Raw genomic sequence first — 24237 nt, forward strand, 5'->3', positions numbered from 1 at the left:
GCACACTTGGCTCTGGAGCTCAGCAGAATAGGCTCGTGCTGTTACGCCTTTTCAAAGTAAGTTTAATATATAATTCACATTGGCTGGGCGCAGTGGCTCGTGCTTGTAATTCCAACATTTTGGGAGGCTGAGGTGGGTACATCACTTTTGAGGTCAGGAGTTGGAGACCAGCCTGGCCAACATGGTGAAACCCTGTCTCTACTAAAAATACAAAAATTGGTGGGTTTGGTGACACACCCCTGTAATCCCAAATACTCAGGAGGCTGAGGCAAAGAGAATCGCTTGAACCACGGAGGTGGAGGTTGCAGTGAGCCGAGATCGCGCCACTGCACTCTAGCCTGAGCGACAGAGCGAGACTCTGTCTCAAAAAAAATAAAAGGAACTGAAACCAAAAGTGTCTTCTGCATCAAGCTTCAAACAAGCCCTGGAGTGAGCAAGCACTCTAGATAATGAAAGTGAACTGCGGGATAATGTGGCAAGGGCCCCTCCTCTGAAGTTGGGAACATGATCTAAGGACATCCACCTTTCTTATTATAGTCTCATTCAGGAAACAGCTTTTAAATGCATCTGCCCCGGTCGTGAATAGCTGCTGTCTCTTTGGACCTGGCTATGGATTGCCTGACCGCCTCTCTGTACCCTTGTTCTTTTCTTTTCTTTCTTTCTTTTTTTTTTTTTTTTTTTGAGATAGTCTCTTTATTAAAATAAAATAAAATAAAAGTAGTGGTAGTGATTGGTGGGAGGGTGTATGCCATCCTCTAGACCGGTGGTCAGGGAAGTCCTCTTCCATTCCACTGTTTTTGAATGGTAGTTTCTCCATGGCCCCCAGGCTTAGAACCTTTTTTTTTTTTTTTTTTTTTTGCATCGACTCAGCCCTATGAATAAGCATCTCTGGGGTAAGACTCAGGACTCTGGATTTTAAAAGTACAGTCTAGCTTGAAAGCTGCTACATGGACTAGGCACAGTGGCTCACGCCTGTAATCCCAACAATTTGGGAGGCCAAAGCGGGTAGATCACGAGGTCAGGAGTTCGAGACTGGCCTGGCCAAGATGGTAAAACTCCATCTCTAATAAAATACAAAAATTAGCCTGGCACGGTGGCGGGCACCTGCAATCCCAGCTACTCGGGCGGCTGAGGCAAGAGAATTGCTTGAACCCGGGAGGCAGAGGTTGGAGTGAGCCAAGATCGCACTGCTGAACTCCAGCCTGGGCAACAGAGCAAAACTCCATCTCAGAAAAAAAAAAAAAAAAAAAAAGGAACGCTGCTACATGAAAACTCCCATAAGGCAGAGGCCAGGTCTGCCTTGTATGGGTGTATCCTTGCTATGTTATGCGCTAGAGCTGCAGAGGATAAGGTGTGGCACTCAAGAAGGATGCAGAAATAACCATCACTGCTGTCAGAGTTACTGATTTCAAAGGCATTTCTGTATGACCCAAGCCTGGTGTCAAATTTTTGGTCTGTCACAGATTAGTTGTCGTGACCATAGACAAGACAGTTCACTACTCCAGACTTCAGTTTTCATCATCAATAAAGTGGGAACAGTAATATCTCTTGGGAGGATGAAATGGGATAATCTATATGTTACTATCTAACCTTGCGTAGCACACAGCTGAGGGAAAAACAACCTGTAAAATAACTTACCCCATACCACACAGCTTGTAAGTGGTGGAATTGGGCCTAATTACACAGAGAAGTGATTCTCAGGCCTAAATATCCATCAAGATCATCAGGAAAGCTTATAAAGATGCATATTCCCAGACCTCACGCCCAGAGAGTCTGGGCAGGAATCTGCATTCCTCACTGATGCCACAGGAGATTCTGATGATCTTGCTCCACAGACCTTGATCATTGTCAGGACACTCACCTATCCCCAGGAAACTGCTGGGCTGGGAAAGTAGAAACTTTGTCTTTCAAAGTTACAAGATGAGAGGAAGAAGGGTCTCTGAACCATCTGCCATCTTGGCACTCAGGAGGCTATGGTAACTTGAAGGTCAAGTGTAGCCCTACCATTTTAATTACCAAAGTAATCCACACTCAATGTAGAGAAATTGCAAGTAAAGGTATAAAAAGAGAAGAGTTTAGTATAATAGTTAAAAGCCCAGCCAGGTTTTGGATGAAAACAAATGTGGCCAGACGCAGCGGCTCATACCTGTAATCCCATCACTTTGGAAAGACAGGCAGGTGGATCACCCAAGGTCAGGAGCTCGAGACCAGCCTGGCAAACGTGGCAAAACCCCATCTCTACTAAAAATACAAAACTTAGCTGAGCATGGTGGCAGGTGCCTGTAGTCTCAGCTGCTCAGGAGGCTGAGGCGGGAGAATCGCTTGAACCCGGGAGGTGGAGGTTGCAGTGAGTCGAGACTGTCCCACTGCACTCCAGCCTGGGTGACAGAGTGATAACAAATGAATGTAAAACATTTAGTAAAGTGACTGGTAGCTAGTAAGGGTTCATTAAGTACTAGTATGACATTTATTGTAGGCCAAAAAAAAAAAGGCCCGGATGCGATCTCAGACCTCCATTCCAACAACGGGTGCTCTTTCCATGGCTGGTAGTTGCCCCCAGGATTTCTGATACTTGTGATCCATCAGTGCCTGTGAGGGGCCAGTCTTACCTCTCAGAACATACCTTCCTCTCCAAACCACACTCCAAGCAGCTGGCAGTGCCCTCGGGCATTCAGCTGGGAGGAAACAGCCCTAAGGCTGAGCTCGTGTTCAACTAGTGCTAAAAAGCTACAAACTCACAAAGACAAAATTTGTCCTACTTCCAAATCTGTCTCTCCCACTTCCAAATCTGACCCTTCATCAAGTTATTTTCCATCTCAGACCACCCAAGATGTTTATTTTAACCAGATGGATTCGCTGAGATTCAGCCAGATTCCCCGCTTCCTAAGATAAGGAAAGCCTTGTGTAAAAGCAAAAAGGGATCAAGTCTGAGTCCCAAAAATACCTTCTAGAGAAGGGCTTCCACTCTGTCTGCCAGCTTAGCTTTGTCTGATCCTAGAAAGGTAAGAGGAGGAACAGGGAGCAGGTTTCAGATGCCTGTTGAACTTCTAACTTCCCATATGACCTTGGGCTACACTGCAGGATTTGAGGACCTTTCTGACTAGAACTTTTGTGACCTCTCCCAATCCCATGCAAACATAGTGGCTCTTGGAGTTACAGTCAGAGCTTCACAATGTAATACAAACATGACCTAGAGCGGGACGCAGTGGCTCATGCCTGTAATACCAGCACTTTGGGAGGCTGAGGTGGGTGGATCACTTGAGGTCAGGAGTTTGAGACCAGCCTGGCCAACATGATGAAACCCTGTCTCTACTAAAAATACAAAAATTAGCTGGGCGTAGTGGTGGGCACCTGTAATCCTAGCTACTTGGGAGGCTGAGGAGAATCCCTTGAACCTGGGAGGTGGAGGTGGCAGTGAGCCGAGATTGCACCACTGCACTCCAACCTGGGTGACAGAGCGAGACTCTGTCTCAAAAAAAAAAAAAAAAAGAAAAGAAAAGCAAACGTGACATAAAAAGAAAAAAATACTGCCTAATGAGATGCTCAATCATTACTAATCACTAGGGAAGTGCAAATCAAAACCACAATGAAAATACTACTTTGCACCTAGTAGGATGATTATTAACAACAGAAAAAGGCTAAGCGCAGTGGCTCACGCCTGTAACCCAGGGAGGATTTTGGGCGGCCGAGGCAGGCGGATCATGAGGTCAGGAGTTCCAGACCAATCTGACCAACATGGCGAAACCCTGTCCCTACTAAAAATACAAAAATTAACCTGGCATAGTGGCGGACACCTGTAATCCCAACTACTTGGGAGGCTGAGGCAGAAGAATCACTTGAACCCAGGAGGCAGAGGTTGCAGTGAGCCGAGATTGCGCCATTGCCCTCCAGCCTGGGCGACAGAGCAAGACTCCTCAACAACAACAACAACAACAAAAATCATGTATCTCCGAACCCTTGTGCACTGCTGGTGGAAACGCGAAATGTTGCAGCTGCTGTGGAAAACAACAGTTCCTCAAAAAATTAAAAATGGAATTACAATATGATCTAGCAATTCCACTTCTGAGAATGTGCCCAAAATAACAAAGCAGGGACACGAACAGATATTTGTGCGCTCCAATACATAGCAGCATTATTCAGAATAGTCAAAGTGTAAGCAACCCAAGTGTCTATCAGTGGGTAAAAGCAAAATGTGGTATGCACATACAACAGCTTTAAAAGGAAGGAAATTTTAACACATGCTACAGTATGGGTAAACCTGGAGGACATAATGCTAACTGAAACCAGTCACAAAAGGACGAATACTGTACTCATATGAGATACCCATTAGAATAGTCAAATTCCTACAGAGAAAGTAGAATGGAACTGGTTTCCAGGGACTGGGGAAATGGGAGAATGAGGAGTTATTTTTAATGGGTACAGAGTTTCAATTTTATAAGATCACAAAGTTCTGAAAAATGGATGGTGGTGATGGCTGCAGAACAAAGTGAATGCACTTAATGCCACTGAACTATACACTTAAGTGTTGAAATGATAAACTTCGTTAGATATATTTTACTAAAATTTAAAAAACAATTTTTTTTTTTTTTTGAGACTGAGTCTCTCTGTCACCCAGGCTGGAGTGCAGTGGTGTGATGATCACAGTTCACTGCAGCCTCTACCTCCTGGGCTTAAGTGAGCCTCCCACCTCAGCCTTCAAATAGTTGGGACTACAGGCGTGTACCACCATGCCTGGCTAATTGTTTTTTTCTTTTCTTTTCTTTTTTGTAGAAATGGGGTCTCTCTGTGTAGCCCAGGCTAGTCTTGAGCTCCTGGGTTCAAGTGATCCTCCTGTCTTGGCCTCCCAAACTGCTGGGATTACAGGCATGAACCACCATGCCAGGCCCTTAAAAATATTTTTAATTTGGCTGGGTGTGGTGGCTCACACCTGTAATCCCAGCACTTTGGAAGGCTAAGGCAGGCAGATTGCCTGAGCTCAGTAGTTCAAGACCACCCTGGGCAACACGGTGAAACCCCATGTCTACTAAAATACAAAAAATTAGGCAGGTGTGGTGGCACACACCTGTAATCCCATCTACTCTCGGAGGCTGAGGCATGAGAATCACTTGAACCTGGGAGGCAGAGGCTACAGTGAACTGAGATGGTGCCACTGCACTCCAGCCTGGGCAACAGAGTGAAACTCTGTCTCCAAAATAAATACATAAATAAATAATATGTTTAATTTAAAAAAGAATGGGCTGGGCATGGTGGCTCATGCCTGTAATCCCAGGACTTTGGGGGGCTCAGGCGGGTGGATCACCTGAGGTCAGGGGTTCAAGACCAGCCTGGCCAAACATGGTGAAACCCCATCTCTACTAAAAATACAAAAAAAATTACCCAGACGTGGTGGTGGGCGCCTGTAATTCCAGCTACTCAGGAGGCTGAGTCAGGAGAATTGCTTGAACCTGGGAGGTGGAGGTTGCAGTGAGCCAAGATCATGCCACTGCACACCAGCTTGGGCAACAAGAATGAGACTCTTTCTCAAACAACAACAACAAAAAGAACTTTTGAATCCAGTTTTCTGCATCTTCAGTGCCCTCACCAACTCTCACCTAAATGACTTTAGTAGACTTTTAACTAGTCCCCCATTCATTCTGATCCAGTCCTCCAAATAGCAGCAAGCATGATCCTTCTAAGATGCAAACCTGATGGCTTCCCCTACCCCTGGGATAAGAAGCAAGCTCTTCAGCATGATTTTCCCCTGTGCTTCCCCTCTGGTGGCTTCATTCCTTACCATTAGCCCACACGGTTTCATTTTCCTGAATGTTCTCTCCCACCTTCACCTCCCTCTTTTCCTTCTAATCTCTTCCTTCAGAGTTTAGCCTTCCCTAATCCCCCCAGATCAGGTTCCCCATTATATATCTTCACCAGGAGGAGACCTGGCAGAGTGAAAACTTACCTTTAGGCCAAAGGTTAGTCATTCTTCCTTCGTTCCGTGACAGATTCATTAGTTTGTCTTCTGAACTACATGCTAGCAGGGAGTCTGTAAAAGAGGTATTGTAACAATGGTACACTTCCAAACAAGTCAGTTTGGAAGCTCTTGGCCCCCTGAAGTTTCCCTGAAAATCAGTAATACGAGGCAGATTGATTACCAGGAGAAAAGGCATACAATTTGATTTAACACGTATACACAGGAGTCTTCAGAATGAAGACCCAGCTCCCCAACTCCCCAGTAAGGTACAGAAGCTTCTTTTTTTTTTAGATGGAGTTTTGCTCTTGTTGCCCAAGTTGGAGTGCAATGGCATGATCTTGGCTCACTGCAACCTCCGTCTCCCAGGTTCAAGTGATTCTCCTGCCTCAGCCTCCTGAGTAGCTGGGATTACAGGTGCACGCCACCATGTTTGGCTAATTTTTTGTAAGTTTAGTAGAGATGGGGTTTCTCCATGTTGGTCAGGCTGGTCTCGAACTCCTAACCTCAGGTGATCCACCCGCCTCGGCCTCCCAAAGTGCTGGCATTACAGGTGTGAGCCACTGCACCCAGCCAGGTACAGAAGTTTCTGTACTATCTTGAGGTTACAGAAAGAATGGGGACTTGGATCCTGGTAGAACAGGTTATGGGAAGGGGGAGCACAGGAATTTTATTGAGGGACAACAAATGATTATTAGGAAGAATGGATGAGAAACAGAAGTTAAGTTGTAAACAGTTATCTTTGGAATTTAAATCATTTTTGGAGACAGTCACTACCTTGAAAAGGATCTGTTCAGGTGTGGTTACACTGTCTTATCTTCTGCAATAGAAAGTGATATAACAGGGAAAGGAACAAGAACTCTTCTCCTTGGTGGGTCAGTCATATCTTTATGTAGATAGGGGAAAAGTCTCTTCCAGCCCCCTGATCTCTAAAGGTTTTCAATTTCAGATATTCATTATGCTAGGCACAGTGGGTCATGCCTGTAATCCCAACACACTGGGAGGCTGAGATGGGAGGATTGCTTGAGCCCAGGAGTTCAAGACCAGCCTAGGCAACATAGTGAGACCCTGTCTCTACAGAAAATTAAAAAAAAAAAGAAAAAGAAAAAACATGGCAGGGCGTGGTGGCTAATGCCTGTAATCCCAGCCCTTTGGGAGGCCAAGGCAGGCAGATCACTTGAGGTCAGGAATTTGAGACCAGCCTGGACAAGATGGCAAAACCCCATCTCTACTGAAAAATACAAAAATTAGCCAGGTGTGGTGGCACGCACCTGTAATCCCAGCTTCTGGGGAGACTGAGTCAATAGAACTTGTTGAACCTGGGAGGCAGAGGTTGCAGTGAGCTGAGATCATGCCACTGCACTCCAGCTTGGGCAACAGAGTGAGACTCTGTCTCAAAAAATAATAATAATAATCAAAATAAATAAATAAATAAACTTAGCCAGGCGTGGTGGCATGTGCCTGTGCCTGTGGCTCCAGCTACTTGGGAAGTTGAGATGGGAAGATCATTTGAGCCCAGGAGATCAAAGGTGCAGTGAGCCCTGATCATGCCACTGCATTTGAGCATGGGCAACGGAGCGAGACCCTGTCTTAGAAACTAAACTAAAATAGTCATTATATGAGGGAGCCATATTTTGGGGCAAAATATTTTGATTTCCTTCAACTGGCTAAGCTTTACCATTTCATATGGGAGGGAAACTGGATCAGAAAAGAGGCAGGGCTGAAAAGAACAAGACCCATGGGGAAACTTAGGACAAAAGGTGTGCACCCATACAACGTATACGGCCCTTCCACCAGTTCCAGACAGTAATGTGATCGCAGTATGTTTCACCTTGGGGGTCCAGCCCCACTTAATCTACTGAAACAATGTCAGGGTAGGCTTGGGGTGGAAAACAGCAGCTATGGTATTCTGGAAAAGCTCTCTAGGAGGTTCTTTTGTTTGTTTTTTGTTGTTTTTGAGACCAAGTCTTGCTCTGTTGCCAAGGCTGGAGTACAATGGCGTGATCTTGGCTCACTGCAACCTCCGCCTCCAAGGTTCAAACAATTCTCATGCCTCGAGCCTCCTGAGAAGCTGGGATTACGGGTCCCCACCACCACGCCTGGCTAGTTTTTTTGTTTGTTTGTTTGTTTTTTTTTTGTATTTTTAGTACAGACGGGGTTTCAACCGTGTTGGCTAGGCTGGTCTCGAACTCCTGACCTGAAGTGATCCACCCACCTCGGCCTTCCAAAGTGCTGGGATTACAGGAGTGAGCCACTGCGCCTGGCCTCCCTACGAAGTTCTATTACTCACGAAAAGTGAAGAATTACAGGTGAATGTTGATAGGTATGCAAAAGATGTTCTGACCTCATTGATACTCTTTAAGCTTTAAAGTTTAACCGTTAAGAGCACAGATTTTGGAGTCAGACACACCCAGGTCCAGATACATTACTTGCCTCTATAAATCCACTGTCCAGAGGCCGGGTGAGGAGGCTCATGCCTGTAATCCTAGCACTTTGGGAGTCCAAGATGGGCGGATTGCCTGAGCTCAGGAGTTCGAGACCAGCCTGGGCAACATGGTGAAACCCCCCTCTCTACTAAAATACAAAACAAAATCAGTGGAGCGTGGTGGCGGGCGCCTATAATCCCAGCTACGTGGGACGCTGAGGCACGAGAATCGCTTGAACCTGGGAGGTGGATGTTGCAGTGAGCGGAGACCGTGCCATCTCAAAAAAAAAAAAAAAATCCACTGTCCAGAAGGGATGTGCCTTGGTCTCTGGACTTACCAACACAGTGCGCCTGGCATCACCTGGAGGGCTTGTTCAAACATCGGAAGGAGCCCCGTCCCCAGGGGTTCTGAGTCAGTAGGTATGGAATGGGGGCCGAGAACCTGCCACCCTATCCAGTTCCCAGGCGATGCGGCCGCTGCTGCTCTGGAAGCTCATTTTGTGAAGCACTGACGCAGCACATGGTGAGGACGCTGTATGTGAACACTCAGATATTCTGACACCTAACCCAATTCTTGTATTTGCCGCTCAGGAGTCCCCGGTTGAGTCCACCTTGCTATACGGCTTCAGAAACTCATTTCCTCTTTTGGGGTCTCAGGGCTCTCGTATGCCAAAAGAGTGTGCTGGGCAAGATGAGATGCTTAGTTATTACAGAAGAGTTAACATCTTGAACAAGGCCCCACAGAACTTGCAGGGTTAGGGGAGAAAATAAACCGGCTAAATCCTGCGGGGCAGCTTGGGGCTACCCTGGAGCGAGGTCTGGGCTCAGCCGGCGTGTAGGTCGCAAGGAAAGGTAGAGCCGCTCCTGCCCCACTAGCTGCTCGAGGGTCAGCTGTGGCCGACTGGGCGACGCTGACGTCCAGCCTCGGTGTTCCCTTACCTCCTCGGTCTCCACAGCGCCTCCTGGCGCCCATTTCACCGTTCTACCAAGATTGTCCCTTCCCTCACACCTTACCGCGAGCCTGGCAGAGGCTGACGTCATTTCCGCCACGAGTAGCACGCTTGCGCCAAGGTGATGGTTGCTCTTTCACTCGGACGGCTGCGCGGCTGCCGATTGGCTGCGTCAGCACGTCGGCGGGAGGTCGCACGACACTGTGCCGCCCCTCCCTCCGCGGCGCCTGCTCAGTAGAGCCAGCGGAGCCGGGTAGGTTGGCCAGGTGAGAGGAACTGCAGCGCGCCGCAGGACCGGACCGCTGAGCCTGAAGCCGACCCGCGCCGTGACCCGCGACCCTAGACCCCGACTCCCTTTGGCTCAGCCCGCGCGCCCCAGGCCCGGCCCGGGCGGCGCGACGGGAGGATGAGCGGCGGGCGGCGGAAGGAGGAGCCGCCTCAGCCGCAGCTGGCCAACGGGGCCCTCAAAGTCTCCGTCTGGAGCAAGGTGCTGCGGAGCGACGCGGCCTGGGAGGACAAGGTACGGTGGAGCCCGAACAGGGCGCGGACGCGAGGAGCCGGCTGGGACTCGGGGAACGGGAAGACTGGCCTGGGCCTGCCCTCGCCCCCGTTCCGGCGCTATCGAGTAGGGCAGTGGGGGCGGGTGGCCCAAGAGTATCAGAACAAACTTGGCGGGCACTGGGCGGACAGCTGGGCTTGGAGCTCCCCGAAGGGTGGCCTAAGGCCGAAGCCCCGTAGTTATGCGGAATTGACGAGGAGCGGGGAGAGGCTTTGTCATCCGCGGGCAGGGCTTGTGCCTGAACGGGGAAAGGGAGCTGAATTCGATTCGGCCTCCGCCTTTTATGTGCAGTAGGGTTTTGAGTAAGTTACTTGTCTCTTTCGAATTAACTAGTACAAACTAACACTAACAGACTTCTACTGAGAATGCTTTCTACGTGCCAGGTGCTCTCCTTGCGGAATCTAAGTCAGAATAGCTCTGAAGTGAGGGTACGGTGGTGGGTTAAAGCCTTTTGCACATAGTGAGGCTCGCTAATCTTGAGCTGTTGTTGCCTGTTGAATGAAAAGGACTGAATACTTTGATAAGCATGAGTCAAGAGGGGAGACTGAGACCACCCACTGGGTGAGTGTGAGGTATCGGGGTAGAGAAATGCCACCAAATACGTATTGGGACTTCAATACGTATTGGTTGGGACTTCAGGACGTTCTTACTCGTCCCATTCGGAGGATGCTTCGTAACTCTGCTCCGTGATCTGGAAGGGGTGATCACAAACCGCTTGATTCCAGGTAGTTTGGAAAGAGTATTATATTTGCAGTCATTTCTTTGGTTTTCTGGGCTGCCGAAGTGGGATTTTCCTTCCTGAAGTTCCTGTAAGGGGGGATGGGAGGCACTTCCTGAAGGTGCCCTTGTTCTGCCCCCAGCCCTGCCCAACTCTTGCAAAACCTGCAGTCTCTAATCTGCTGTGTCATTTCTTTCTTTTCTTGTATAAGGACTGGTTTCTGGAATCTAGGGCAGATCGGAAACCTGAGTTGTCTTCTGTGTTCTTCCATGAAACTTAAATATGCTGGCACCTGCCTCCAGCATTTTTGCTTCTAGTCCATATGTGCGGCCAGTAGCACGATTACTATCACAATCATTTCATTACAGGTCATATTATATATGCAGCTCTAGAATTTTGATTTAGAGCATAGATTCTGGAAGTGATCGCTTAATGATGTCTAAATGTATCATTTCTATCACATTTTAAGTAAGGTGAAACAGGAAGCACATACCGTTGCCTTTGGGGGAAACAAATTTTCTGGATGTGTTTAGCAGAAAGGTTTAATATTCCCCCCTCTGGCTGTACTATGGCACCCACCCCCAGATAATTCTTGCATTTTCTGTCTTTTCTACAGGATGAATTTTTAGATGTGATCTACTGGTTCCGACAGATCATTGCTGTGGTACTGGGTGTCATTTGGGGAGTTTTACCATTACGAGGTTTCTTGGGAATAGCAGGGTAAGTCTTGGGTATCTTACATTTTCATGGTATCATTTTTTTTTAAATAGAGGCTTTTTTTCCTGTTATAGGAAAGGCCATTGCTGCTCTGGAGCTGTGTGTGTGTGATGAATAGAGCAAAGCAGCGGCCCTACAATGGCACTCCTGGGTCTGGTGCACCACTCCTCAGGAGCATCTCAGGTCAGGCAGGTTACCTTCCTGCCTTCCTGAAGGCTGGGCAAGTCCATTCATTCATGGGTCTAAAGGGACCTCATGCAAGAGGCTATCACATTACTTGTTGGTGGCATGCCCTCTAGTTCTGCTGTGACCTTTGTTCCTGTGCAAGTTTGGGAAGTAGGAACTTCTGTATTTGACGACCATTTTCCCTTGTGCCTGGCACTATGCTTAGTGCCAGGTGCTAAACCTTGGCTTTAGCAGAAGTTATTTCAGGTACCTTCATTTTGTTTTTTTGTTTGTTTTTTTTTTTTTTTTTTTGAGACGGAGTCTCGCTCTGTCGCCCAGGCTGGAGTGCAGTGGCGCGATCTCGGCTCACTGCAAGCTCCACCTCCCGGGTTCACGCCATTCTCCTGCCTCAGCCTCCGAGTAGCTGGGACTACAGGCGCCCGCCACCACGCCCGGCTAGTTTTTTGTATTTTTAGTAGAGACGGGGTTTCACCATGTTAGCCAGGATGGTCTCGATCTCCTGACCTCGTGATCCACCCGCCTCGGCCTCCCAAAGTGCTGGGATTACAGGCTTGAGCCACCGCGCCCGGCCAATTTTGTTTTTTTGAGATAGGGCCCCACTTTGTCGCCCAGGTGGGAGCACAGTGGCACCATCACGGCTGACTGCAGCCTTGACCTCCTGGATTCAAATGATTTTCCTGCCTCAGCCTCCTAAGTAACTGGAACTACAGGCGTGAGCCACAATACTTGGCTGATTTTTAAAAATTTTGTAGAGACAGGGTTTCTCTACATTGCCCAGGCTAGCCTTGAACTCTTGGGCTCAAGTGATCCTCCTTCCTCGGCCTCTCAAAGTGTTGGGATTACAGGCATGAGTCAAAATGTCTGGCATAGGTCCCTCTTTTTTTTTTTTTTTTTTTTTGACACGGAGTCTTGCTCTGGCGCCCAGGCAGGAGTGCACTGGCATGATCTCGGCTCACTGCAACTTCCACCTCTCAGGTTCAAGCAATTCTCCTGCCTCAGACTTTCAAGTAGCTGGGACTACGGGTACCCACCAACATGCCCGGCTTATTTTTTTGTATTTTTAGTAGAGACAGTTTCGCCATGTTGGCTGGGCTGGTCCTGAACTCCTGACCTCAGGTGATCTGCCTACTTTGGCCTCCCAAAGTGCTGGGATTACAGGCATGAGCCACCGTGCCTGGCTCATTGCTGTTCCTAGCCCCGTAACTGATGGTGAGCTGAGGGCAGGAACAGTCATCTTCACATCTGCATCCTATAGCAGTAACAGACAGTGGATATCCAGAAATGGTCTCCCACTGGGAGTTGTACAGGGGGTATGCTGTTGCCTGCTCAACTAGGCTGTGAAGCAGCGGCTTCACGTGTGTTTCTCCCATAGCCTGCCTCTAGCTGGAGCTACCTGGAGGCCCATGTCAGGTCCTGTTTGGGACAGCTCAGCAGCCATTCTGTCTGTCTTCAAGGGGCTTTGGAGAACCATATAATACACATACACACACACACACACACACACACACACACACACACACACTATATACTTATATATGGAGTTTTGCTGTTGCCCAGGCTGGAGTGCGGTGGAATAATTTTGGCTCACTGCAGCCTCTCCGCCTCTGGGTTCAAGCAGTTCTCCTGCCTCAGGCTCCTGAACAGCTGGGATTACAGGTGCCCACCACAATGCCCTGCTAGTTTTTGTATTTTTAGTAGAGACAGGGTTTCATCCTGTTGGCCAGGCTGTTCTCGAACTCCTGACCACAAGTGATCCACCTACCTCAGCCTCCCAAAGTGCTGGGATAACAGGCGTGAGCCACCACGCCCGGCCCCAAGTTCTGAGTCTTCTAATCTTACAGTTTATGTTTGGTACTTGTTCTCTCTTGCTCCAGATTCTGCCTGATCAATGCAGGAGTCCTGTACCTCTACTTCAGCAATTACCTACAGATTGATGAGGAAGAATATGGCGGCACATGGGAGCTCACGAAAGAAGGGTTTATGACCTCTTTTGCCTTGTTCATGGTATGTGTAGCTGATAGTTTTATAACAGGTACTGTTCATTTCATGAGGTGTCACTTACAGGAGGGGACCCCACTGATTGAGTTACACTATGTGAACAGGGTGCTGTTTTTCTAAAGGCTTCTGAGGCTCAGGGCCATGGCCTGTGTTGAGCCACATCCTAGAAGATGTGGTCTGAAATACTGTACAGTCCCCTGTAATGTGTAAATCCAGGGCCCATCGTCAGCTTCTACATCTGATTCTCAACCCTGGCTACATATTAGAAACTAGGAGGGCCGAGCACGGTGGCTCAGGCCTGTAATCTCAGCAGTTTGGGAGGCCAAGGCAGGCAGATCACCTAAGGTCAGGAGTTCAAAATCAGCCTGGCCAACATGGTGAAATCCCATCTCTACTAAAAATACAAAAAATTAGTTGGGCGTGGTGGTGGGCACCTGTAATCGCAGCTACTTGGGAGGCCGAGGCATGAGAATCTCTTGAACCTGGGAGGCAGAGGTTGCAGTGAGCTGAAATCATGCCATCGCATTCCAGCCTGGGCAACAAGAGGGAAACTCCACCTCAAAAAAGAAACTAGGAAATATTTTTCATAATAGCTAAAAAGTACAAACAATCCAAATGACCATCACTTGATGAATGGATAGGATAATATATATCCATACAGTAGAATGTTATTTGGTCTTAAAAAGGAATGAAGTGGCCGGGCACGGTGGCTCACACCCGTAATCCCAGCACTTTGGGAGGCCGAAGCGGGCGGATCACAAGGTCAGGAGATCGAGACCATCGTGGCTAACAAGGTGAAACCCTGTCTCTACTAAAAAAATTAGCTGGGGTTGGTGGTGGGCGCCCGTAGTCCCAGCTACTGGGGAGGCTGAGACGAGAATGGTGTGAACCCAGGAGGCGGAGCTTGCAGTGAGCCAAGATTGCGCTACTGCACTCCAGCCTGGGAGACAGAGCAAGACTATCTCAAAAAAAAAAAAAAAAAAAAAAAAAAAGAATGAAGTACCGATACATGCTGTATAACATGGATGAACCTTGAAACATTATGCTAAGTGGAAGAATCCAGATATAAAAGACCATATATTGTGTGATTCTATATGCAGAATCTCCCAGTGAGCAAATCCATTGAGGCAAAAAGTATATTAGTGCTTGCCAGTGGCTGGGAGGAGGGGAGGGAGAGTAGCTGATAAAGGAAACAGGCTCTTTTTGGAGTAATGTTTTGAAATCAGTGGTGATGTTTGCACACCTGTGCCCATATAGAAAACTTCTGAACTGTATACTATTATTTTTTTTGACACAGGGTCTCACCCTTTCACCCAGGCTGGAGTGCAGTGGCATAATCTTGGCTTACTGCAGACTCCGCCTCCTGGGCTCAAGTGATCCTCCCACCTCAGTCTCCCCAGTAGTTGGGACTACAGGCGTGAGCCACCATGCCTGGATAGTTTTTGTATTTTTAGTAGAAATGGGGTTTCATCATGTTGGCCAGGCTGGTCTCAAACTCCTGACCTCAAGTGATCCGCCCACTTCCGCCTCCCAAAGTACTGGGATTACAGGTGTGAGCCACCGCGCCCAGCCCGTTTTTTTTTTGAGACGCAGTCTGTACTCCAGCCTGGGAGACAGAGCGAGACAGTCTCGCTCTGTCTCCCAGGCTGGAGTACAGTGGCCGGATCTCAGCTAGCTGCAAGCTCCGCCTCCCAGGTTTACGCCATTCTCCTGCCTCAGCCTCCTGAGTAGCTGGGACTACAGGCGCCCGCCACCTCGCCCGGCTAGTTTTTTGTATTTTTTTAATAGAGACGGGGTTTCACCGTTTTAGCCAGGATGGTCTTGATCTGACCTCGTGATCCACCCGTCTCGGCCTCCCAAAGTGCTGGGATTACAGCACTATAGGAGGCTGAGGCAGGCAGACTGCTTGACTCCAGGAGTTCAAGACCAGCCTGGGCAATATGGTGAAACCCATCTCTACAGGGGGAAAAAAAAATAGCCAGGAGTGGTGGTGTGTACCTGTTGAGTCCCAGCAGGATTAAAAAAAAAAAAACCTTATGTGTCCAGACTCTAATCCAAACCAATAAAATCTTCTGAGAGGTATTGCTGGGGCAGCTATATGTTTTTTAAAGAACCAGGAGATTACAATGGGTAGACAAGGTTTGAGAATCCCTGCTTTGATATGCACCTGACAAATTATAATGGTATTTTCACACTGGTAGTTGCAGCACCTGCTAGCAGTGTAGTATGCTTTACTTGAATCATTTCCACCTCTGTACCTCAATTCCCTGGGCCTGGGGTTGCCATTTGGTAGGGGAGGAACTTATCAGGAGTTGCTTTGCAAGCGCAGGTGGGCAGTCCTGGGCTCTGTTAGTGACAGTGTGATTTCAGTGAAATTTTAACTTAGACTCCCCAAGCCGATTGTGCAATGGATAGCCCCGGGAGAGTGCCCCGTGTTCACATTCTCATCTGGCATTTTTGTTTTGTGGAATCAGGGCCTGTGTTAACCCAGGTGACCTATGAACAGTGCTTGTCTCCTCACTAGGTCATCTGGATCATCTTTTACACTGCCATTCATTATGACTGATGGTGTACAGCTCCCAACTGCTCCCTATCCAGTCCAAAGGACCCTCTTGATTACAGCACAGGAACTTGATCGTTGGGGAACCCCAGCCCCTTGGAACTTGGAAGACCCATGTTTCCTGGACCGCGAATCAGTGTGTTGGGCATCAGTGTTTTCTGCAAGGGTTGTGACCTGAAACTTTTTAAAAACCACCCACCTTTGGAGAAGCATTTCTGAATTTATCCGTCACCAACCATTTCTTCTTGGATACCGTCAAGTAACAGCTGTTTGCCAAGTGGAGCTGTCATTTAATTTGATGCACCTCTGGATTCAGATGAAACATTAAATTGTCTTCCTCGATTCTCCATCAGGTGTACAGTTTTTAAACTATCAGTGGCATTTAAAGTCTTCTGAAACAGCATGACTGTATGTGTGTGGTCCATAGCACAGTACAGGCAGCATCTAATAACAGTTTCCATTGTAGAATGTTTTCAGATACTTGAATAAATCAAATCTTTAATTGAGAACCTGTTGATGATACCTGATAAAGCCTTTCCCACCCCACCTGTAGCTTGGGAACCCAGTAGGAACACTCGAGGTGGTACCTCCCACCCCATCCCTCTTTCTTCCTCTCCGTGCTCCCTTAGCAGATCCAGCAGACCTCTTTCTCTTTATGAGGGCAGCAGGGAAATTAAGCGCTGGATTTGGTGTAGGCTGTGGCCTCAGTCTTGGCATTGTGGAGAGAGGGCTTAGCACCTTCTGATACCCCTGCCCAGCACTGAGGTGCCTGGCCTCACTGCAGTGTGCTAGACCTAAGAGGTGTTATTTTGTATTTGGCCACAAGATGGCAAGGCCAGTGTGCTAGGGAATGGTAAGCCACAAAATGAAATAGAGATCTGAAAGCTAGGCTGGGTGCGGTCGCTTACACCTGTAATCCCAGCACTTTGAGAGGCCGAGGCGGGTGGATCACCTGAGGTCAGGAGTTCGAAACCAGCCTGGACAACATGGTGAAACCCCATCTCTATTAAAAATACAAAAAAATTAGCCAGGCATGGTGGTATGCACCTGTAATCCCAGCTACTCTGGTGGCTGAGGCAGGAGAATGTTTGAATCCAGGAGATGAAGGTTGCAGTGAGCTGAGATCGCGCCATTGCACTCCAGCCTGGGCAACAGAGCAAGACTCCGTTTCAGAAAAAAAGAGCTGGGGCTGTTGTCCTCAATGGGGGACATTTGAGGACTTAGACTGTCAGAAGTCTTTCTCATTGCTCTGGAGATCATGTAGAGGCTGGAGCACCTATGATCTGCTGCTACGGTAAGACATCATCTCCTCAGTTTTCCTTTCCCTTCTAGGCCACAGTCCTATCTTCTGAGGTACGGTGGTGGTCTCAACGAGACTTGTCAATTTCCCGAAAATGATTTTCTCACAGAAGCTAGGGGTTGTTTCTACCTTGTGGGTGGGGCCTGGTTAATGGGGGATGTAGAACGGGGCTCAGCAGGCAGGGCATCCAGATGGTACTGGAAACAAACTCAAGAAGTGACTAGGTCAGACCCACAGGAGGCTTACTCTCTTTTTGGAACCCTGGCCCTTGTCCCAACTTCTCTGCATTTGGACTAGAGGTCGCGGGTGGGGTCATGGCACTGGGAGGAGGTAGGTGACTTCTTAGGGCCAAGAGAGGAAAGAGCAAGGGTACAGGTGGGACCTTGGATGCACCTTTGTGTCCCAGCCCTCCCTCACTGAGTGCACAGCCTTGCCTCTGGGGTGCTCAGGTGGCTGGGCTGAATTGGGGTTCTAGGTGTGCAATCTTGATTTCCCTTTTGGCCTCTCTTTTGGGCCTAGGCATCATCCAAAGAGACAGCCTCCTCATTCAGGCTGATGTAGGAGCTGAGGGACTCCCGGAGACCCTCACTGAGAAGAGACTCCTCCCCTGTGGGAACTTCAGAAAACAGGAGGGAGCTGTGGACAAAGGAAGAGAATTGGGTCAAGGAGCCTATTCCTCCTCCCTGCACTCACTACACACAAAAATGCACTGTTCTCAAAACCCCTCACTCCTGATGAGGACCTCATGGGGCTCCCCTGTTCCCTATCAGATCAGCTTCCCAGCCCCACCTGCCGAGCCTGGGCTGTGCTCCAGGAGTTGAGTCAGTGTGCCCTGGCTCTAGCTGCCAGGTGTCCCTGAGTGTGACAGGTACATTCGGGTTGTGGTTCCCAGGGGTGGGTCCTTCTAACTCTTGGTCCTGCTTTCATGTTTCCAGGAGTCCCCGACTTTACCTGTCCAGCTCTTTCCAGTTGAGTGGTGTCCTCTGTACAGTCACAGGTAGGGGTATATCCTTGCTAGGGAGCGGGCCAGCCCTCTGCAGGACACAGGGCTCCTTGAGGAGGCAGCAGATGTCATCCGCCAGCTCTGAGGAAGAGACCTCCATCCCTGACATGGCCGACTCCACCCTACTTCTCCCCAACAGCCCTCATCCTGACAGCCCCCCACACTTGGCAGGAGGGGACATGGTTACAAAAGAGTGACAGGACATGAGCCCCAAGCTGTTGGTTTCATGGAGACAGATGCAGTCAAAGGTCTTTCTGGGCTAACTTTTGGGAGACAATCACTGTATGATTTAGGGTGAGTCCATGGACCTCCTGAGCTCAAGTTTCTGGTTAGGAAATTGCTTTGGGAAGAAGAAAGCTAAGGAATGCTCAGTCTACTTCTACTGTCTACTCCTGCATGGAGTGACCTGCAGAAAACCCCGGAGTTTTCTGAGAGGGCTCTTCCCTCTCTGCGCCCTGACGCTGTGCCCAGTGACTGCATCTTCCAGTGTCTGTTGAAGGACCGGCATCAGGAAGTACTAAGGAGAGTCAGGATTGAGTCCCACACAGCAGCAGCTCTGGGTCCGGTTCCTGTGGAGAGAACTCCACCTGCTGCCAGGGGCTTTGAATCAGAACCAGTGTGGTAGGCAAGGTACTGACCAGAGCCTACACAGGAGGTATGTGGCTTTTCTGCTAGGGCACGAGGTGAAGACAAGGCTTCCAGCCTGCATTTCTTGGCATGGGGACTGGTGTGAAAATAGGGGAGGCCTCTCTTCTGTCTGTCTGAATACTCCATAGCAGGTAAAATATCCGAGGACACCACTGCCTGCTCTTCCCCGCAGACTATCCCAGCCTACTCCTGGGGGCAGGGAAAGGCCATACCAGAGTAATGGTCCACCAGGGCCTGGAGTGAGGGGAAGGTGAGGCGCGGTGAGATATACAGCCAGCCATTGTCAAGGCGCTGGATCCTGTAGTGTCTGATTCGGTCCCAGGATGCAGGGCGGCTGAGGCGGACTGACAGGGAGTAAGAGCCTGAGGACAAAGGGGTCCAGGGGTGGCGCTGAGGCCCTGCTGGGACTCAGCCCCACCCAGGTTGGGAAACGAAGATACGCAACATGGCCATGGGGCCCCGGCAGAAGGGAAGTGTCTTGGGCAGAAGCAGGACAAAGACTTGCTCTCTCAATCATCAATAACATGTTCATATATATGGGGGTCTTGTGAGGGTGAAATCAAATCACACACAGAGCCCTCAGTACAGGGTCTGGCACCGTGTGAATGAACATTCAGCGTTGGCTGTTCTTACAAAGACTCAGGTGGCAGATGTGTTAGGATGCAAAAACACTGTCAAGAAGATGCTGGCAACGAAGTGGAGAAGTAGGACCTCCCACCCTGCTGGTGGAAGAGAAATTAGTACAAGCCACCTTGGAAATAGTTTGGCATTAACTAGATGAGCTGAACATGCACGTACCTTACAACCCAGCAGTTCTACCCAGGCACATTACCTCAGAAGCACACAGGCAAGAATATGCACAGCAGCATTGTTTGTAAAAGTCAAAAACGGGCCAGGTGTGGTGGCTCACGCCTGTAATCCCAGCACTTAGGGAGGCCGAGGCGGGTGGATCACAAGGTCAGGAGATTGAGACCATCCTGGCTAACACGGTGAAATCCCGTCTCTATGAAAAATACAAAAAATTAGCCAGGCGTGGTGGCGGGTGCCTGTAGTCCCAGCTACTCGGGAGGATGAAGCCGGAGAATGGCATGAACCCGGGAGGCGGAGCTTGCAGCAAGCCAAGATCGCACCACTGCACTCCAGCCTGGGTGACAGAGGGAGACTCCGTCTCAAAAAAAAAAAAAAAAAGTCAAAAACTGCAAACAACCCATTTATGCTCAAGAGTAGAACTGTGGATTATAGAGTGTAGTACTATACAGCAGTTAAAATTAATAACTGCTACATATATAGGCATAAGGAAATCTTGGAAATAAGCAGAAAAACATTACAGAGCATACATTCAGCCTGATTCCATTTAAAGTTCAAAGACAGCCAACTGACATTATACGTTGCACAGGCACACATGGCAAAGCTCTGAAGAAAAGCAACTGTATGATTAACACAGTGAAGCATGAGAGGGGGCTGCGAAGGGCTTGTTAGGTAATTTCAGCTGTCAAGTAGGCACATGGATGTCAGTTTTATTCCTGCTCCTCAACCTATATGTATACATTACATACACTGATGCATGTGACAGAGTTTTGCCAGTTTTGCATGTTTCATTTTTTCATTTTTTATTTTTGTGTGTGTGGAGACAAGAGTCTCATTCTGTCGCCCAGGCTGGAGTGCAGTGGCGCAATCTCGGCTCACTGCAACCTCTGCCTCCCAGGTTGAAGTGATTCTCCTGCCTCAGCCTCCCGAGTAGCTGGGACTACAGGTGCCCGCCACCATGCCCGGCTAATTTTTTGTATTTTTAGTAGTGACGGGGTTTCACCGTATTTGCCAGGCTGGTCTGGAACTCCTGACCTTGTGATCCACCTGCCTCGAGATTACAGGTGTGAGCCACTGCGCCCAGCCAGATTTTAATTTATTTTTAGAGCCATACTCTCGCTCTCTTGCCTGGATGGCGTGCAGTGGCATGATGACAGCTCCCGGGCTCAAACAATCCAACTGCCTCAGCCTCCTGAGTAGCTGGGATTACAGGCGTGAGCCACCGTGCCTGGCCATATAAGCACATTTAAAATATTGAAACAGGCTGGACACAGTGGCTCACCCCAGTAATCTCAGTTCAAGACCAGCCTGGCCAACGTGGTGAACCCCATCTCTACTAAAATACCAAAGATAGCTGGGTGTGGTGGCACACACCTGTAGTTCCAGCTACTCGGAAGGCTGAGGCAGGAGAATCACTTGAACCCAGGAGGTGGAGGTTGCAGTGAGCTGAGATTGTGCCACTGCACTCCAGCCTTGGCAACAGAGCAAGATTCCATCTCAAATAAATAAATAAATAAACAAACCAACCAAGGCCAGTGACAGGCATGGTGGCTGACGCCTGTAATCCCAACACTTTGGGAGGTCGAGGTGGGCAGATCACCTGAGGTCAGGAGTTTGAGAACAGCCTGGTCAACATGGTGAAACCATGTCTCTACTAAAAATACAAAAAAAAAAAAAAAATTAGCCAGGTGTGATGGCATGCACCTGTAGTCCCAGTTACTTGGGAGGCTGAGGCAGGAGAATTGCTTGAACCCGGGAGACAGAGGTTGCAGTGAGCCGAGATCGCACCACTGCACTCCAGCCTGGGCAACACAGCAAGACTCCCTCTCTCAATTAAAAAGGCCGGGTGCAGTGGCTCACACCTGTAATCCCAGCACTTTGGGAGGCTGAGGTGGAAGCGGATCACAAGGTCAGGAGGTCCCGAGACCATCCTGGCTAACAGGTGAAACCCGTCTCCACTAAAATTCAAAAATTAGCGGGGTGTGGTGGTGAAGCCTGTAGTCCCAGCTGCTGGGAGGTGAGGCAGGAGAATGGCGTGAGCAGGGTGAGGCACACAAGTGAGAGCCAGGATCATGCCACTGCACTCCAGCCTGGGTGAGAGAGCAAGACTCTGTCTCAAAATAAATAAATAAATAAAAATAATAAAATAAATAAAATAAAAACAAGGCCAGGCAGGCAGAGTGGCTCAAGCCTGTAGTCCCAGCTACTTAGAAGGCTGAGGCAGGGGGATCACTTGAGCCTAGGAGGCAAAGGTCGCGGTGAGCCAAGATTGTGTCATCCAGTCTGGATGACGGAGTGAGACCCTGTCTTAAAAAAAAAAAAAAAAAAAAAAAAAGGCCCAGCACTTTGGGAGGCCGAGATGGGAGGATCACAAGGTCAGGAGATCGAGACCATCCTGGCTAACACGGTGAAACCCCATCTCTACTAAAAAATACAAAAAAAACTAGCCGGGTGAGGTGGCGGGCGCCTGTAGTCCCAGCTACTCGGGAGGCTGAGGCAGGAGAATGGCGCAAACCTGGGGGGCGGAGCTTGCAGTGAGCTGAGATCCGGCCACTGCACTCCAGCCTGGGCGACAGAGCGAGACTCCGTCTCAGAAAAAAATAAATAAAAATAAAAATAAAAAATTAAAGGCTACATGTAAAAAGATGGAAAAAAATATCATTCAGACAACCATAAGTAAGCTAGAATGGCTTATTAATGGGAGAATATTAGTGGGATATTAATATCAGACAGAATTCAAAAACGAGAGTATTACCAGCAATAAAGGTACACATCAAGAAGACAAAAAGTCCTTAATTACAGAGTTTCAAAATAAATGAAACCTAACAATTGCCTAGAGAAATAGACATCCATGAATGGAGATTTTAATCCTCTTCAATAATAAGACAAAAACAATAGGGATATAGAAGACTTGAATAATGCAGTCAACAATTTGATTTGACATAAAACATGGCACCCAGAGACAGCAATACATATTTTCTTTCAAGCACACCTGGATTACTCTAGATGGATTAGTCTGGGTGGTAACAAAATTTTGTTTTTTGAGGCGGAGTCTCACTCTGATGCCCAGGCTGGAGTGCAGTGGCATGATCTCAGCTCACCACAACCTTCGCCTCCTGGGTTCAAGCGATTCTCCTGCCTCAGCCTCCCAAGTAACTGGGACTACAGGCGCATGCCACCATGCCCGACTTCTTTTTTCAGTAGAGACGAGGTTTCACTATGTTGGCCAGGTTGGCCTCGAACTCCTGACCTCGTGATCCACCCACCTCGGCCTCTCAAAGTGCTGGGATTACAGCTGTGAGCCACTGCGCCCGACCAACAATTTAAAAGGATTGAAATCATTAAAAATATGTTGTCTGGCCACAATTGAATTAAATTAGAAATTAATAATGAAAATGTATCTAGACAGGGCGTGGGGCTCAAGCCTGTAATTCCAGCACTTTGGGAGGCTGAAGCAGGTGGATCACCTGAGGTCAGGAGTTCAAGACCAGCCTGACCAACAAGGTAAAACCCCGTCTCTACTAAAAATATAAAATTAGCTGGGTATGGTGGCACATGCCTGTAAATCCCAGCTACTTGGGAGACTGAGGCAGGAGAATTGCTTGAACCTGGGAGGGGAGGGTTGCAGTGAGCCAAGATCATGCCACTGCACTCCAGTCTGGGAGACAGAGCGAGATTCCACTCAATAAAATAAATAAAACAGGCCGGGCCGTGGCCTGCCTGTAATCCCAGCACTTTGGGAGGCCGAGGCGGTGGGATCACGAGTCAGGAGATCGACCATCCTGGCTAACATGGTGAAAACCCCGCCTCTACTAAAATACAAAAAACTAGCCGGGCGTATGGCCTGTAGCCCCAGCTACTCGGGAGGCTGAGGCGGAGAATGGCGTGTGAACTCCGGAGGTGGAGCTTGCAGTGAGCTTCTGAGATCGCCACTGCACTCCAGCCTGCTGGGCGGCATAGAGCGAGACTCGGCCTCAAAATTAAATAAATAAATAAATAAATAAATAAATAAATAAAATAAATAAAACAAGGCTGGGCATGGTGGCTCATGCCTGTAATCCGAGTACTTTGGGAGGCTGAGGCGGGCAAGTCACGAGGTCAGGAGTTCAAGACCAGCCTGGCACATGAAACCCCGCCTCTACTAAAAATACAAAAATTAGCTGGGTGTGGTGGTGGGTTTGTAATCCCAGCTACTCAGGAAGCTGAGGCAGGAGAATCATTGGAACCTGGGAGGCAGAAGTTGCAGAGAGCCAAGATCTCACCACTGCACTCCAGCTTGGGCAACAGAGCGAGACTCCATCTCAAAAAATAACAAATAAAGAAGATACAGAAGAATAATTTGAGAGACCTTTGAAAAGTATGGCAAGATTAAAACCATAGAAATTATGGAAGACAGGCAGAGTGGAAAAAAGGATTTGC

At 48.6% G+C, this 24237-nt stretch overlaps 2 protein-coding genes across 5 annotated transcripts in view; one reads left to right on the plus strand and one right to left on the minus strand.

The window, feature by feature from the left end:
- The first annotated feature begins 9442 nt into the window (after positions 1-9442).
- Positions 9443-16569, plus strand: RAB5IF (RAB5 interacting factor). Of its 3 annotated transcripts, none has more exons than XM_021921084.2 (4): positions 9443-9842; positions 11216-11319; positions 13377-13506; positions 16007-16569. In XM_021921084.2, exons 1-4 carry the CDS (start codon positions 9729-9731, stop codon positions 16022-16024), a joined length of 366 nt encoding a protein of 121 aa, XP_021776776.1. In that variant the 5' UTR covers positions 9443-9728; the 3' UTR covers positions 16025-16569. The 3 variants fall into 3 exon arrangements, with proteins under 3 accessions (XP_021776776.1, XP_009214436.1, XP_009214437.1); XM_009216172.2 differs by having other exon boundaries at positions 16025-16569; XM_009216173.2 differs by lacking the exon at positions 13377-13506 and having other exon boundaries at positions 16025-16569.
- SLA2 (Src like adaptor 2) overlaps positions 16330-24237 on the minus strand; it is a 38097-nt gene continuing 30189 nt past the window's right edge. For both annotated transcript variants that reach the window (XM_021921083.2, XM_003904787.5), the window contains 3 exons: positions 19224-19373; positions 18312-18444; positions 16330-17996 (listed from right to left, as the gene is read on the minus strand). In XM_021921083.2, coding sequence (XP_021776775.1) covers positions 17876-17996; positions 18312-18444; positions 19224-19373 — 404 coding nt within the window. In that variant the 3' untranslated portion in view covers positions 16330-17875. The remainder of the gene's footprint in view (positions 17997-18311; positions 18445-19223; positions 19374-24237) is intronic.

This window comes from Papio anubis, chromosome 16 (genome assembly GCF_008728515.1).
Source record: "Papio anubis isolate 15944 chromosome 16, Panubis1.0, whole genome shotgun sequence".
NCBI classification, from domain to species: domain Eukaryota; kingdom Metazoa; phylum Chordata; class Mammalia; order Primates; family Cercopithecidae; genus Papio; species Papio anubis.